At 43.2% G+C, this 17,747-nt stretch overlaps 1 protein-coding gene across 2 annotated transcripts in view; it reads right to left on the reverse strand.

Annotated features, from left to right (window-relative positions):
* Positions 1-17,747, reverse strand: part of LOC106606482 (cAMP-dependent protein kinase type I-beta regulatory subunit) — a 248,907-nt gene that overhangs the window by 83,120 nt on the left and 148,040 nt on the right. For both annotated transcript variants that reach the window (XM_045715631.1, XM_045715632.1), the window contains one exon: positions 1,521-1,581. In XM_045715631.1, the coding sequence (XP_045571587.1) occupies positions 1,521-1,581 (61 nt within the window). The remainder of the gene's footprint in view (positions 1-1,520; positions 1,582-17,747) is intronic.

Raw genomic sequence — 17,747 nt, forward strand, 5'->3', positions numbered from 1 at the left:
AGATAGACCCTCACATCACATACACACTGTAAAGAGAGAGAGTAAGACCCTCACACCACATACACACTGTAAAGAGAGAGAGATAGACCCTCACACCACATACACACTGTAAAGAGAGAGAGATAGACCCTCACACCACATACACACTGTAAAGAGAGAGAGATAGACCCTCACACCACATACACACTGTAAAGAGAGAGAGATAGACCCTCACACCACATACACACTGTAAAGAGAGAGAGATAGACCCTCACACCACATACACACTGTAAAGAGAGAGAGATAGACCCTCACACCACATACACACTGTAAAGAGAGAGAGATAGGCAAATCAAGTTGGACATTTCAAAGTGGAAATTACAGACTTCAGAAGACTTTTAAAACCTCAAATACACTACAAGTTTTACATTTCCTGCACTTCATTCTCCTGCAACAGGGTGATCAAATGAAGATCCTACATCTGTATGACTCCACAAACTGGACTTACTGTGTTATAAGGTTGTGTGCGTCTGTGCGTCTCTGTTTCAAAAACACCTGTATGTTTTTGTAAGTGTGTGCATGTATTTATTTGGTCTTAATGTTTTGTACACTCAGTGTATATATTTATATTCTGGACTCTGACATTGCTCATTTTGATATGTATTATTTTTTGATTTTTTGATTATATGTGTGTATTGTTTTTTATTGCTAGGTATTACTGCACTGTTAGAGCTAGAAACACAAGCATTTCTCTGCACCTGCGATAACATCTGCAAATCTGTGTACGCAACCAATACACTTTGATTTGATTTAATATAAAAACACACAGGTACACACACACACATAAAAACACACAGGTACACACACACACACATAAAAACACACAGGTACACACACACACATAAAAACACACAGGTACACACACACATATAAAAACACACAGGTACACACACACACACACACATATAAAAACACACAGGTACACACACACACACACACACACACACACATAAAAACACACAGGTACACACACACACACATAAAAACACACAGGTACACACACACATATAAAAACACACAGGTACACACACACACACATAAAAACACACAGGTACACACACACACATAAAAACACACAGGTACACACACACACATAAAAACACACACACATAAAAACACACAGGTACACACACACACATAAAAACACACAGGTACACACACACATAAAAACACACAGGTACACACACACACATAAAAACACACAGGTACACACACACACATAAAAACACACACACATAAAAACACACAGGTACACACACACACATAAAAACACACAGGTACACACACACATAAAAACACACAGGTACACACACACATAAAAACACACAGGTACACACACATATAAAGACACACTGGTACACGCACATATAAAAACACACAGGTACACGCACATAAAAACACGCATACGCCTCTCATATCAAATGCAATCTCCAACAAACCAACATGTACACACACGTATGCACGCACACGCACACACTCACCGAGGATGGAAACCTTGCTTAGGAACTCTTCATACATCTTCCTCTTCCTCAGTGTGCTACCCTGTAGAGGAGAAAACAGAGTTAGAAACAGAATATAGAAACAGAAGGCATAAACAGGTTGACAAGGAGAGAAGGACAGTTCCATAACCAGCTACAACAACAGTTCTAAAACATGGGCTTTAATGGTGTGCCACTGGGCCCATTAGTGCTAACAGTACTGTGCAGTAGGTGGGAGGTGTAAAGCACTGTGGTGTATGGTAAAGCACTGTGTGTGTGTGTGTGTGTGTGTGTGTGTGTGTGTGTGTGTGTGTGTGTGTGTGTGTGTGTGTGTGTGTGTGTGTGTGTGTGTGCTTGGCAAATTATTGTGCCCAAACACTCAAAGAGGCGGTGAATGGAGAAATGTCAGCCATTAAGGAAATGATAAGTGTGTGTGTTACATTATACCTCATTGTAGATGTGTAATATCTCCTCGTACCTGGTGTGAACAACAGTATCAGACAATATCACACTGTACAGTAGCTGTGACCACCCCACCCAGCCATTCTGACTTCACTATGATCAACAGGTGCTTTCTGAAAAGTCTAGACCCACTCTGCTACGCTACGCTCCTCTTTACATCTCAGTGGGCAACGAGGGAGATGTGAGAGAGGGAGAGAGAGAGGGAGAGAGAGAGAGAGGGAGAGAGAGAGGGAGAGAGAGCGAGAGAGAGCAAGAGAGAGAGAGCGAGAGAGAGGGAGAGAGAGAGGGAGAGAGAGAGGGAGGGAGAGACAGGGAGAGAGGGAGAGACAGGGAGAGAGAGAGAGAGAGAGAGAGAGAGAGAGAGAGAGAGAGGGAGAGACGGCGTCACCCCAGTCTGCTCCCAGGCAGCAGCAGCATTACGTTTGCATATGGAAATTATACAGTGACTCAAGACCAAGGGTGTCTTTCGTCTGGAAGTGTCTGATGAGGCCTGCTGCTGCTGCCTCTAATTTAATATAATTTCACATTTTCTCTTAAAAGGGGAGAAATGTTCCCAAGCGAGTGATGCATTGATCTCCCAAGAGTAAACAGCTTGATTAAAGGAATTCTCTGGCTCTCGCCATCCACTCCCTCCTGGATGTGTGTGTGTGTGTGTGTGTGTGTGTGTGTGTGTGTGTGTGTGTGTGTGTGTGTGTGTGTATGTGAGAGAGAGAGAGAGAGAGAGAGAGAAAGCGAGAGTGTGTGTGTGTGTATTTGTGCGTGTGTGTGAGAGAGAGAGGGAAAGTGTATGCGTGTGTGTGTGTGTATCTGTGTAGTGAGTATTTACGCGTGTGTGCATGTGTGCATGTGTTTGTGTGTGTAAAGTACAGTCTGTTTTTAGTTCTGCCGCCTTTTACATTTTTCTGCTACCCAGACAGCCAGACAGCTTCCTTCATGACTAACATGTTTAAAGTTTTGACTGAAAACCTATTAAGAAAATCAAACCAGTGTCTCAGTACTGAGAAATAGATGGTGAAAGACGGAGCGTTCCCCACTCACCGGCAGACCACACTGATGCACCAGACCATAGAATTAGAACACGAGACCCTGTTATAGGAATGTTCTACCAATGTTCTCCCAACGTTCTACCAGGGCCCAGCAGAGCAGCAGACACCCCTGGGGGGCTTAAGAGCTTAGCTTGCTTACATTTCCCTGCATGTTGGCTGACTCATGGGGTTGGGAGGGTGAGAGCTGGTCTGGAACAGGTTAATGTCATCAACTCTGGTCCCAACATGGACACATGGATGGAGTCAAGGGAATGTCTTTCTGGGTGGAGTCAAGGGCTGGCAGGGTAGCCTAGTGGTTAGAATGTTGGACTAGTAACCGAAAGGTTGCAACTTTGAATCCCCGAGCTGACAAGGTACAAATCTGTCGTTCTGCCCCTGAACAGGCAGTTAACCCACTGCTCCTAGGCCGTCGTTGAAAATAAGAATTTGTTCTTAACTGACTTGCCAAGTTAAATAGAGGTAAAAAAATATATATACACTGCTCAAAAAAATAAAGGGAACACTTAAACAACACAATGTAACTCCAAGTCAATCACACTTCTGTGAAATCAAACTGTCCACTTAGGAAGCAACACTGATTGACAATAAATTTCACATGCTGTTGTGCAAATGGAATAGACAACAGGTGGAAATTATAGGCAATTAGCAAGACACCCCCAATAAACGAGTGGTTCTGCAGTGGTGACCACAGACCACTTCTCAGTTCCTATGCTTCCTGGCTGATGTTTTGGTCACTTTTGAATGCTGGCGGTGCTTTCACTCTAGTGGTAGCATGAGACAGAGTCTACAACACACACAAGTGGCTCAGGTAGTGCAGCTCATCCAGGATGGCACATCAATGCGAGCTGTGGCAAGAAGGTTTGCTGTATCTGTCAGCGTAGTGTCAAGAGCATGGAGGCGCTACCAGGTGACAGGCCAGTACATCAGGAGACGTGGAGGATGCCGTAGGAGGGCAACAACCCAGCAGCAGGACCGCTACCTCCGCCTTTGTGCAAGGAGGAGCAGGAGGAGCACTGCCAGAGCCCTGCAAAATGACCTCCAGCAGGCCACAAATTTGCATGTGTCTGCTCAAACGGTCAGAAACAGACTCCATGAGGGTGGTATGAGGGCCCGACGTCCACAGGTGGGGGTTGTGCTTACAGCCCAACACCGTGCAGGACGTTTGGCATTTGCCAGAGAACACCAAGATTGTCAAATTCGCCACTGGCGCCCTGTGCTCTTCACAGATGAAGCAGGTTCACACTGAGCACGTGACAGACGTGACAGAGTCTGGAGACGCCGTGGAGAACGTTCTGCTGCCTGCAACATCCTCCAGCATGACCGGTTTGGCGGTGGGTCAGTCATGGTGTGGGGTGGCATTTCTTTGGGGGGCCGCACAGCCCTCCATGTGCTCACCAGAGGTAGCCTGACTGCCATTAGGTTCCGAGATGAGATCCTCAGACCCCTTGTGAGACCATATGCTGGTGCGGTTGGCCCTGGGTTCCTCATAATGCAAGACAATGCTAGACCTCATGTGGCTGGAGTGTGTCAGCAGTTCCTGCAAGAGGAAGGCATTGATGCTATGGACTGGCCCGCCCGTTCCCCAGACCTGAATCCAATTGAGCACATCTGGGACATCATCTCTCGCTCCATCCACCAACGCCACGTTGCACCACAGACTGTCCAGGAGTTGGCGGATGCTTTAGTCCAGGTCTGGGAGGAGATCCCTCAGGAGACCATCCGCCACCTCATCAGGAGCATGCCCAGGCGCTGTAGGGAGGTCATACAGGCACGTGGAGGCCACACACACTACTGAGCCTCATTTTGACTTGTTTTAAGGACATTACATCAAAGTTGGATCAGCCTGTAGTGTGGTTTTCCACTTTAATTTTGAGTGTGACTCCAAATCCAGACCTCCATGGGTTGATAAATTGGATTTCCATTGATTATTTTTGTGTGATTTTGTTGTCAGCACATTCAACTATGTAAAGAAAAAAGTATTTAATAAGATAATTTCATTCATTCAGATCTAGGATGTGTTATTTTAGTGTTCCCTTTATTTTTTTGAGCAGTATATTTCTGGATGGAGTCAAGGGAATATTTTTCTGGATGGAGTCAAGGGAATGTCTTTCTGGATGGAGTCAAGGGAATATCTTTCTGGATGGAGTCAAGGGAATATCTTTCTGCATGGAGTCAAGGGAATATCTTTCTGGATGGAGTCAAGGGAATATTTTTATGGATGGAGTCAAGGGAATGTCTTTCTGGATGGAGTCAAGGGAATATTTTTATGGATGGAGTCAAGGGAATGTCTTTCTGGATGGAGTCAAGGGAATGTCTTTCTGGATGGAGTCAAGGGAATGTCTTTCTGGATGGAGTCAAGGGAATATCTTTCTGCATGGAGTCAAGGGAATGTCTTTCTGCATGGAGTCAAGGGAATGTCTTTCTGGATGGAGTCAAGGGAATGTCTTTCTGGATGGAGTCAAGGGAATGTCTTTCTGGATGGAGTCAAATGAATGTCTTTCTGGATGGAGTCAAATGAATGTCTTTCTGGATGGAGTCAAGGGAATGTCTTTCTGGATGGAGTCAAATGAATGTCTTTCTGGATGGAGTCAAATGCATGTCTTTCAGGATGGAGTCAAGGGAATGTGTTTCTGGATGGAGTCAAGGGAATATCTTTCCGCATGGAGTCAAGGGAATATCTTTCTGCATGGAGTCAAGGGAATGTCTTTCTGCATGGAGTCAAGGGAATGTCTTTCTGGATGGAGTCAAGGGAATGTCTTTCTGGATGGAGTCAAGGGAATGTCTTTCTGCATGGAGTCAAGGGTATGTCTTTCTGGATGGAGTCAAGGGAATGTCTTTCTGGATGGAGTCAAGGGAATGTCTTTCTGGATGGAGTCAAATGAATGTCTTTCTGGATGGAGTCAAATTAATGTCTTTCTGGATGGAGTCAAGGGAATGTCTTTCTGGATGGAGTCAAATTAATGTATTTCTGGATGGAGTCAAATGAATGTCTTTCTGGATGGAGTCAAATTAATGTCTTTCTGGATGGAGTCAAGGGAATGTCTTTCTGGATGGAGTCAAATTAATGTCTTTCTGGATGGAGTCAAGAGAATGTCTTTCTGGATGGAGTCAAATGAATGTCTTTCTGGATGGAGTCAAGGGAATGTCTTTCTGGATGGAGTCAAGGGAATGTCTTTCTGGTTGGAGCCAAGGGAATGTCTTTCTGGATGGAGTCAAATGAATGTCTTTCTGGATGGAGTCAAATGAATGTCTTTCTGGATGGAGTCAAATGAATGTCTTTCTGGATGGAGTCAAATTAAAGTCTTTCTGGATGGAGTCAAATGAATGTCTTTCTGGATGGAGTCAAGGGAATGTCTTTCTGGATGGAGTCAAATTAATGTCTTTCTGGATGGAGTCAAGAGAATGTCTTTCTGGATGGAGTCAAATGAATGTCTTTCTGGATGGAGTCAAGGGAATGTGTTTCTGGTTGGAGCCAAGGGAATGTGTTTCTGGATGGAGTCAAGGGAATGTCTTTCTGGATGAAATGTCTTTCCAGCAGGTATATTTCACTGGTCACCCCCAAAGTCAATTCCTCCTTCGGCCACTTTTTTTTTTTTTTACAGTTCTCTGCTGCCAATGACTGGAACGAACTGCAAAAATCACTGAAGCTGGAGACTCATATCTCCCTCACTAGCTTTAAGCACCAGCTGTCAGAGCAGCTCACAGATCAATGCACCGGTACATAGCCCATCTGTAAATAGCCCATCCAACTACCTCATCCCCATACTGTTATTTATTTTATTTATTTTGCTCCTTTGCACCCTAGTATCTCTACTTGCACACTCATCTTCTGCACATCTATCACTCCAGTGTTTAATTGCTATATTGTAATTATTTCGCCACTATGGCCTATTTATTGCCTTACCTCCCTTATCCTACCTCATTTGCACACACTGTATATACTTTTTCTATTGTATTATTGACTGTATGTTTGTTTATTCCATGTGTAACTCTGTGTTGTTGTTTGTGTCGCACTGCTTTGCTTTATCTTGGCCAGGTCGCAGTTGTAAACGAGAACTTGTTCTCAACTAGCCTACCTGGTTAAATAAAGGTGAAATAACTAAATAAATAAAAACGGAGTCACGGGAATGTCTTTCTGGAGTGAATGTCAGTCAGATGCTGTAGGCTCTTCTTTCTGTTGACCATGCCTTAGCCATTCTTCACTCTGCATTGAGACCACAGCATTTCACTTCGCCTGTGAATTCCTGCACTTTATCCACCCTCTCTTTGGTGGAAGAATCAAAGAGCCTGAGGTGTGGCACATGGCCAGGTCAACCCATTCACTTTAATATCCATCCACCTCCATCGCCTTCATCTTTGTCCAACATGAAACACACAGGCTTCTCTCTCTCTCTCTCTCTGTTTCTCATTCGGGACACACTCTTTCCACTCCATTTCACATGGTGGTCAGTGCTATATGTCATGGTGGGAGTGGGTTTCAAAGTGCAAGGACTGTCTGATGCGCTTCCACATTCAACCGAGAACCCTTTATTTGAACTAAAAACAGTTAGTGGCTGGACCAGTTTTCTCAAAAGTGAACGATGTGTAACGTCAAGTTTTGCTTGCTAGCCAACCAACTACACCAATGATGATACCAAGCCAATTTACTAAGCTTACCTGAATGAAATATAGGAAACTGATCATGACCAGATTTAATCTAATTTCACTGCGATTGGTTCCTCAGCATGCAATAATACCTGTATACTGTCAACCACTGAGATGAATGATTTGGGTAGCTGGTTTAATTAAAAACAGTTCATCTGATGGGTTTTGGATGTCCTTGGTCTTATTTATTTGTTGGAGGGCCTATACATGAGGCCAACATTCCCATATTATCCTGGACGTATACCCCAGTCTCATTACCTTGTGTGAATGATATCGCTCAACTTTAAACAATGTGAAATTCATATACAAAAGGATTTGTTTAGCTTCTTTCTGATCTGTGGCTGGATTAAATAGTAAACATAACGTGTATTCAGTGATTCCATTTGATGACTTTATCTTTGTGTCTCCCTGATGAAACAGTAACATCCATTACGGTAGTTAGGCTTATGCCAGGCACACACTACACGACTTTATAAATCTTAACGTCGCTGAGCTTCTCACAAACAACCATCTTTCCTGTAGTTTTTTGTCTTGCCAACGTAAACGATGTGGCACAGTACAGGGTCACACACTACAAGATTCTTCACTTGGTCGTGAGGATTCTCCATACCACGCTGTCTCGCCAAAACAATGATGTGATACAGTGATGATGTTACTAGATTAGCTAGAATGAGCTGTGGCTCAAAGTTGCCTCATAAACATTTCAGTCAGGCATTCATGCTTGCCATAAAGAGTTGAAATACTTTGCCAATCACTTACATTTTGTATTGAATAATATTACTTGTGAACTTCAGAGCTGTAAAAATTTCACTTTGGCTTTGGTTTTGTCTAAAAAAAAGTAAAGGACAAATGCATACTAGTAGAAGGCCTAGTCATTACTCCTGCCCGAGACTCAGTATACACATTCTGGGTGATGAGATACCATAGAATTAAGAATACTAGTAATTTAATAGGATTTTTATGTGTGATATAGCCTCTGTCGAGTCCCCAACAACCTTATGCTGGAAAGAGGTTAAGGCGACACTCCATCTTAACTCCTTTTTGTTAATATTCTCGTCCAGACCAGTACCTAGGGATCTACGTGTATTTAACTCCTGCTACGATAGGTTATGTGCAATACAACCTCATCATCTCCCTGGCTTCTTCTCTGGAGACCTCTCATTGGCTGTTGCTGATCACCGTTCTCAAAACTTGTCGTTGTACATCTCACACTAGAAGAGCATTGCAGATTTTGTTGCCCTCCTACGGCCTCCTCCACGTCTCCTGATGTACTGGCCTGTCACCTGGTAGCGCCTCCATGCTCTGGACACTACGCTGACAGATACAGCAAACCTTCTTGCCACAGCTCGCATTGATGTGCCATCCTGGATGAGCTGCACTACCTGAGCCACTTGTGTGGGTTGTAGACTCTGTCTCTCGTTAATTAAACCCGCTCACGTTAATTAAACCCGCTCACATTAATTAAACCCACTCACGTTAATTAAACCCGCTCACGTTAATTAAACCCTCTCACGTTAATTAAACCCGCACACATTAATTAAACCCGCTCACATTAATTAAACCCGCTCACATTAATTAAACCCGCTCACATTAATTAAACCCGCTCACATTAATTAAACCCGCTCATGTTAATTAAACCCGCTCACATGAATTAAACCCACTCACATGAATTAAACCCACTCACATGAATTAAACCCACTCACATGAATTAAACCCACTCACATGAATTAAACCCACTCACATGAATTAAACCCACTCACATGAATTAAACCCACTCACATGAATTAAACTCACTCACATTAAGTAAACCCACTCGCATGAATTAAACTCACTCACATGAATTAAACTCACTCACATTATTTAAACCCACTCACATGAATTAAACCCACTCACATGAATTAAACCCACTCGCATGAATTAAACCCACTCACATGAATTAAACTCACTCACATTATTTAAACCCACTCACATTATTTAAACCCACTCACATTAAAAGAGCGTTGGTGACGCTCACGCGCCTCTAAGGCATCAAATCAGCCTCTAAAGTCCATTGCGTGCAAGATGGCGCTGTCGAGCAAGATGAAACATCATTGAGTTAGCAAAGTCGAGAGTCGAGAGCTTAGAGGATGTGTCCTGCGAGCACAGACCAGTCGAGAGCCAGAATGTGGTTGAGCAAGCAGAGGATGGGTCCAACGAGTGCACAGGCAGCGAGGGTGCGCAAATTAAACCTGAGTTGCAATTGTGACTTCTACTGAGCAGAACATCATTGCTGCACGCAAAATATTAACTTGAGAGCAGAACTTTTGGTTTTGTTCTGTGCTCTCACAAATTCACCACATCCCCACATGGATTTCTCCTCCCACACCAAAAACTCCTGCTCTCGTAACAGCAATCTTGTAATAGAATTTTATTACAGTGAAAATTGTAGCCAATGAACATGGTTGGCACAGCCAAAAAGTCACAATTATTATGGCTAAACCCAGCCTATTTCTACAATGTATCTGCTAACCTTACACCTAACCTTAACCTTAAATGAAGACCAAAAAGCACATTTTTATGATATAGACAATTTTGACTTTGTGTTATCTAGTAGACACCGGATTTTGACTGTGAAAGGTGATGGTGGTGGTGAAGTAGGGATGATGGCCGACGATAAAAATGTACGTTTTCAGTAGAGAACCTAACCAACCAACTAACCAACTATGATTTCAATATTGAAATATGTACAGTGAGGGAAAAAAGTATTTGATCCCCTGCTGATTTTGGACGTTTGCCCACTGACAAAAAAAGGATCAGTCTATAATTTTAATGGTAGGTTTATTTGAACAGTGAGAGACAGAATAACAACAAAAATATCCAGAAAAACGCATGTCAGAAATTTTATAAATTGATTTGCATTTTAATGGAGGGAAATAAGTATTTGACCCCCTCTCAATCAGAAAGATTTCTGGATCCCAGGTGTCTTTTATACAGGTAACGAGCTGAGATTAGGAGCACACTCTTAAAGGGAGTGCTCCTAACCGCAGCTTGTTACCTGTAAGAAAGACACCTGTCCACAGAAGCAATCAATCAATCAGATTCCAAACTCTCCACCATGGCCAAGACCAAAGAGCTCTCCAAGGATGTCAGGGACAAGATTGTAGACCTACACAAGGCTGGAATGGGCTACAAGACCATCGCCAAGCAGCTTGGTGAGAAGGTGACAACATTTGGTGTGATTATTCGCAAATGGAAGAAACACAAAAGAACTGTCAATATCCCTCGGCCTGGGGCTCCATGCAAGATCTCACCTCGTGGAGTTGCAATGATCATGAGAATGGTGAGGAATCAGCCCAAAACTACACGGGAGGATCTTGTCAATGATCTCAATGCAGCTGGGACCATAGTGACCAAGAAAACAATTGGAAACACACTACGCCGTGAAGGACTGAAATCCTGCAGCGCCCACAAGGTCCCCCTGCTCAAGAATACATATACATGCCCGTCTGAAGTTTGCCAATGAACATCTGAATGACTCAGAGGACAACTGGTGAAGGTGCTGTGGTCAGATGGGACCAAATTGGAGCTCTTTGACATCAACTCAACTCGCCGTATTTGGAGGAGGAGGAATGCTGCCTATGACCCCAAGAACACCATCTCCACCGTCAAACATGGAGGTGGAAACATTATTCTTTGGGGGTGTTTTTCTGCTAAGGGGTGTCATGACGTTGGCCTGTGGGTAAGGTTTATGACCCCCCCATAAATACCTTTCTCCCTTCCCCTCTCTTTCTGACCCTACTGAAGGACTGCTGAATAGCATGTGTTAAATATAGAGAGTCTGGGAACATCAAACAAATGGGGAAAAGGAACCATATTTTGTTAATAAAACCAGTTGGAAATATGCTTTGGAACGTAATGAGTATGGATGTCAGTTCGGTTGTCATCTGAGACATTATGACTGATGACAGGACGACATAAACTGTACCTGGGAAAGTATACACCCTCTAGTTATCAGAGTCACATGGAATTGTTATACAATTGAAATGTTTGATATTGAAATTGTTTGTTAGGAGATTAAATGTAATTTTAGCTTCCAAATGAGAGAATTGGGTTTTCATAAGGAAAGTGCCCTGCTTGATCAGTGGCCCGCCCCTGTGAAGAGACAGGGGTTATAAACAACGAAACACATCCTTCCCCCTCTCCACTATATAAGCCTTTGACGAAAAGATAACCACATGTTCCAGTACGTGAGGTCTGCAGCCTCTACGTTAGAAGGACACACATGTCAAGTACAGAACTAAGCCAACCTCGGCGTGAGCTTTGGTGGCGAATGGTATGAACTTTGAGCTTATTCACTACAGAAGTGATACTTCCTAGCCGTTGAGTTAGCAGCGGCCGCTGTAGACGTGGGCTAGGAAAGGATGGACGACGGATCCAGTCTAACAACCACAGACGAAGATACCACCACGTATCCACTTTACCACCATTGACATTCTTCCGAGGACAGGAAGACCTGTTGGCCAACCCGGCCAGCATCTACGACCAATCTACCGAAGCGCAGCTCAGAGTAAATATTTATTGCATTTTCCTTTTCCAAATGGGCGGTAATTTAGAATACATAAGATAATGTATTTACGATAGCATAGCTGCTGTTTCTTTGTTCCTAAGTCTTCCCGCTCTTTCATTCAAGCCCAACACCCTTTCCTTTGTGTAACCAGCCATTATACAGGTGGACGTTTTCTGTATGACATCATTGTATTCTGTGTATTTGTAATTCTGTGTGATTAGTTTAGGTATTTAGTAAATAAATAATTAAACCCAATTTTGTATTTCTGATTCAACTTGTTAGCCAGGGTTCGTGAAGATAGCCAAGAATTTACAACTTTCATTATGAGACTGAAAATAAGATAAGGGTTAATATTGACTGCTATCGATGTAAAATATAAATAGGTCTTTAAGAGTTTATTCGGAAGATAACGGCTCTATAAACACTCTTCCGTGGTGTCCCGACTTTCTAGTTAATTACATTTACATGATTAGCTTAATCAGGTAATATTAATTACAGAGAAAGAATTTCACAGGTTAGCATGTCATATCACTTAATCCGGCATAGCCAAAGACACGACAGGGGACAGGACAACTTCACCGCATCAAAGGGACGATGGACGGGGCCATGTACCGTCAAACCTTGGGTGAGAACCTCCTTCCCTCAGCCAGGGCATTGAAAATGGGTCGTGGATGGGTATTCCAGCATGACAATGACCCAAAACGCACGGCCAAGGCAACAAAGGAGTGGCTCAAGAAGAAGCACATTAAGGTCCTGGAGTGGCCTAGCCAGTCTCCAGACCTTAATCCCATAGAAAATCTGTGGAGGGAGCTGAAGGTTTGAGTTGCCAAACATCAGCCTCGAAACCTTAATGACTTGGAGAAGATCTGCAAAGAGGAGTGGGACAAAATCCCTCCTGAGATGTGTGCAAACCTGGTGGCCAACTACAAGAAACGTCTGACCTCTGTGATTGCCAACAAGGGTTTTGCCACCAAGTACTAAGTCATGTTTTGCAGAGGGGTCAAATACTTATTTCCCTCATTAAAATGCAAATCATTTTATAACATTTTTGACATGGGTTTTTCTGTATTTTTTTGTTGTTATTCTGTCTCTCACTGTTCAAATAAACCTACCATTAAAATTATAGACTGATCATTTCTTTGTCAGTGGGCAAATGTACAAAATCAGCAGGGGATCAAATACTTTTTCCCCCCACTGTAGCTACAGCGAATTTGTAAAGTATTCAGACCCCTTCACTTTTTCAAAATTTTGATACGTTACAGCCTTATTCTAAAATGGATTAAATTATATTTTTTTCTCATCAATATACACACACAATACCCCATAATGACAAAGTGAAAACAGTTTTTTATACATTTTTGCAAATGTATAAAAAAAACTGAAATACCTTATTTACATACAGTAGTTATTTGGTCTTCTGTTTTAAAGGCAAGCTAGGTCACCGTCAGCTAGCCGCTGCTAGGAAGTTAACTAGCTAGTTAGCTAGTTAGTAGCTAACGTTTAACCACATATAAAAGTTACCAGTATCTTTGGTTTAACCAAGAGCATTGTAGCTAGCTAGCTAGCCAGCCAAGTTAACGAGGGGTTAGCATGGAAGGAGGACTTGGAAGACCAGCATGACTGGGATGTAGTGGCGGAGAAGGCAGAGGCAGGGTGAGAATAGACAGGAAAGGCCCTCACTGGGGAAGAGGTCCTTGATTGAGATGAGGTGAGGGGGAGCCAAATCAAACGCCAAACTAAATAGCCAATATTGTAAACCGCTAACTGTATACGTTGAGATACAGTCTATTTGAAATACAGATTACTTTTACACATATAGTAGGCACACTTGATCTCACACGCCCAACTAGAAGAGGAGAGGCAGGCTAATGAAGAGGAAGCAGCGAATTCTGAGTGTATGTGAATAATGCATACAAAGCAAAAAGATGACAGTTTCCAAATAATCTGCGGGACCAAAAAATATTTTCATCCCAAAGTCGTCTGTCGGACCGCCCGCCCGCTCTCACCCACAGCATGAAAAATGCAGACCGCACCGCAATGATATCTGTCGGGACCCGCAGGGATGCAGCTCTCTGCAGCCCAGTACCACATAGTATAATATCACTTGGCTAAATGATTATCCACAGTTGCCTCTATTGATACAGCAGCAGTCTTTAAACGGACTGTTACCATGAACGCAACTCTAAAATGATGAAACTTTTCCAATTGATCTCTGTCTATGACATTTCCTATGTTTACTCTCTCACTGCAGTTGATCTCAGGAGACAGGTCAGTGTGTGTGTAGAGAACACATCTGACAAGGTGGAGTCAGGCTCCTACCTCATGGCCCTGGACCACTACACCTACGACGCAGAGGACACCAAGTTTGGACATGTAAGTCACCTTTGACCTTGACTTAACTTTCTTCTAAGATCTTTGGGGTCATGGGTGTCCTCTAGTTCATCTTGTGCCTTACACAACTCAGCACATATGTATCCATCCACCTTCCTCAGTGGAGTCCTGACCAGGGGTATCAAACTCCAATGTCTATGTACCTGTTGTGTTGGCGTAGTTACCGGACCAGTGGGAGGAGGCGTTGATGACAGTGATGCGTCCCAGTGTGATCTCAACAAACAGCCGCTGTACCAACACCATGCCTGATGACCACAACCAGATGATATCCCTCCACCCTGGATCAGGGTAAACACACACCTAGTCTCTCTCTGTGTGTGTTGCGTGTGAGAGAGTGAGTAATGGGTCTGTATATGTAAGTGTAGGGTAGGATATACGTGTTGTGTATATGACTCTATTCAGTCTGTAAACCCACTGTATTACAGGCCTGTTATGTTTGCACACATATTTCTTGTGTGTAATTTAGTGCAGTGTTTTGTGACATCTCTCTCTCAACTCCTCAGATATGTGGTGCTCCCCAGACCAGTGTTTTGAGGCAGGGATGGACTACACTGTTCGTCTGAGCTTGCCCCTCTACTCTGCATTCAGTGATGTCCAGTCCCCATACATACTCATCGACTCGGTTAGTCCCCTCACACACAACTGAGACTATTGTGTAAATCATGCATTGATGTCATTGCATACAATGTTAGGCTACAAGGATTTTAAGTTGGGATTCAGCCCTTTGACTCCATACTAAATCTAATTCCATCTTCAGTATCTTTCTGTCCTCTCCATAGATTGTGCTGAAGCCCCACTTCCAGCATTACCGGTGTCTGGAGAACAGCCAGATCGTGGTCAAGACCCCCTCCACAGACATCTACCACAAGTTCATGTTTAGTGTGTCAGCTCTTCTGCTCCTGGGAGCTAAAGGTATGGCACCGTACTCCCAACCGTCATGTACGTGTTAACTAACTAAGGAGGGTTTCTTATGGCTCAATAATACTGATGAATGGTGTGGATTATACACCTTTGCTCAGTCCCACATAGTGAAATCTGACATTTCATATTGAGGCAAACATGCAACAGCTCTGTGCCATTTTATCTTCCTCAATTCCTTGCATCCTTTTTCCGTGCCTCCTTCTAAAACCCCACAAGGTTCCTCCCCTCAGACCTCCAATGGGTTTTGAGAAGGATGCGAGTAGAGAGGAAGTGAGGAGTTGAGCTGAATTGGGACATAGCTCATGTCATTGTTTTAGGTGGAATCTTATGTTGAATGATAGATATATGTGAAAACAGAATACATGTTTGTTCTACTTGTGCTCTTTCCACAGATGGCTCTGGCTTGCTGATAACATCTGATCTGATGAGACTCCCCATGGGATTTGACTGCTGTATTACTGCCTGTACTCAATAAAACTTCCAATGCCAAATTGAAATAATTTGACACTGTAATTTGATAGACAACGGTAGTTCCCAATCAGACAACTAGTATAACTAGTCGATATTCATCTGTTTTCCTCAGTTAGATGTTTGGTGAATGCATGCGCTTTCTTTGTCCTCAGTCCTCCTTTTTATGCTGTGTGTACCAAGGATGACATGTTGACCTGTTTAGCTGGTTAATGTTCATTTCAGTTGACATTCTTTTATTTGTCACTGGTTATGTAGTGTTAATGTAGCAGGTTGTCCCCTTCGTGTCTCCATATAATTCTAAATCCTCATGTGTTGTGTGTGTGTCCTAGGGCCTGATAGAGACCCTAACTGTTGGATCCTGCCTTCATCTCAATTCCTGCATCTCTTAACTAGCCTACTAGTAATTCCTTTCTTTTCATGTTAACATCGTTACGACATTATTATGTGTGTAGCCACATGTTATTCCCAACAACGGAGTCATTATATTTAGCTTTATTAAATGATGGCCAGGACCTAGTGCATGATGAACAAACTTGTTAGATCACAGCCACACTCTGCAAATAATCCAGCTATTCTGTGATACATTGGGGTTAACTCCCTCATACCATGCAGACACATACCAGACACTTTGTGGAAAGGTGAAGAAAAACCATTAGGTCGTGGTGGACTATGGTGTTACTTAGCTAGAGCCGACTGTCTGCTTTTCGTGTTACAGACAAAATGTTGCTGGCTAACAAGTATTTATCTAGCTAACTTTAGCAAATATCTTCCACTCAACTCAAGATATAGTATTGCTACTCATTTATTTCCCAATTACTTTGCTTATGTATCAAGTTTAAGCTGGGTTTCCCAAGTCGTTTGGTGTCTACTGTTCAAGCCGACTAGCAAGCTAAACAGACAGCTCTGAAGCAGATCTGTTTGACGTCAAGGACCCAAGAAGATCACACGACACAACAACGGACTGGCCAAGGGCTCTGCCCCACCTGTTTTGAGCCCCACCTGTTTAGCTAAAAAAAAATGCAGCTCCAAAATGCAGGTGTTTCATCCTAGCTCAGTGCATTCTGTGGTGGTGGGCAGCCGGTGGAAAATACGGAGCGTTGGGATTGGTAATGTTCTCTAGTTGTGCCATGATCTGCTCAGTGTTCTGTCCCTCATGGGGACACTACATCACTGCAAAATCTACAGGGAGTTCAGGCCCCTTGGGTGCTGCCATAGAGTTTCTCAAAAAGGGCTAAAATCGTGTAGTGTACTCTATGGCTTTAGTCAACCTGTACTCTATGGCTTTAGTCAACCTGTACTCTATGGCTTTAGTCAACCTGTACTCTATGGCTTTAGTCAACCTCTACTATATGGCTTTAGTCAACCTGTACTCTATGGCTTTAGTCAACCTGTACTCTATGGCTTTAGTCAACCTGTACTCTATGGCTTTAGTCAACCTGTACTCTATGGCTTTAGTCAACCTGTACTCTATGGCTTTAGTCAACCTGTACTCTATGGCTTTAGTCAACCTGTACTCTATGGCTTTAGTCAACCTGTACTCTATGGCTTTAGTCAACCTGTACTCTATGGCTTTAGTCAACCTGTTCTCTATGGCTTTAGTTAACCTGTACTCTATGGCTTTAGTCAACCTGTACTCTATGGCTTTAGTCAACCTGTACTCTATGGCTTTAGTCAACCTGTACTCTATGGCTTTAGTCAACCTGTACTCTATGGCTTTAGTCAACCTGTTCTCTATGGCTTTAGTCAACC

This window comes from Salmo salar, chromosome ssa03 (assembly GCF_905237065.1).
Source record: "Salmo salar chromosome ssa03, Ssal_v3.1, whole genome shotgun sequence".
In the NCBI taxonomy this organism is placed as follows: Eukaryota; Metazoa; Chordata; class Actinopteri; order Salmoniformes; family Salmonidae; genus Salmo; species Salmo salar.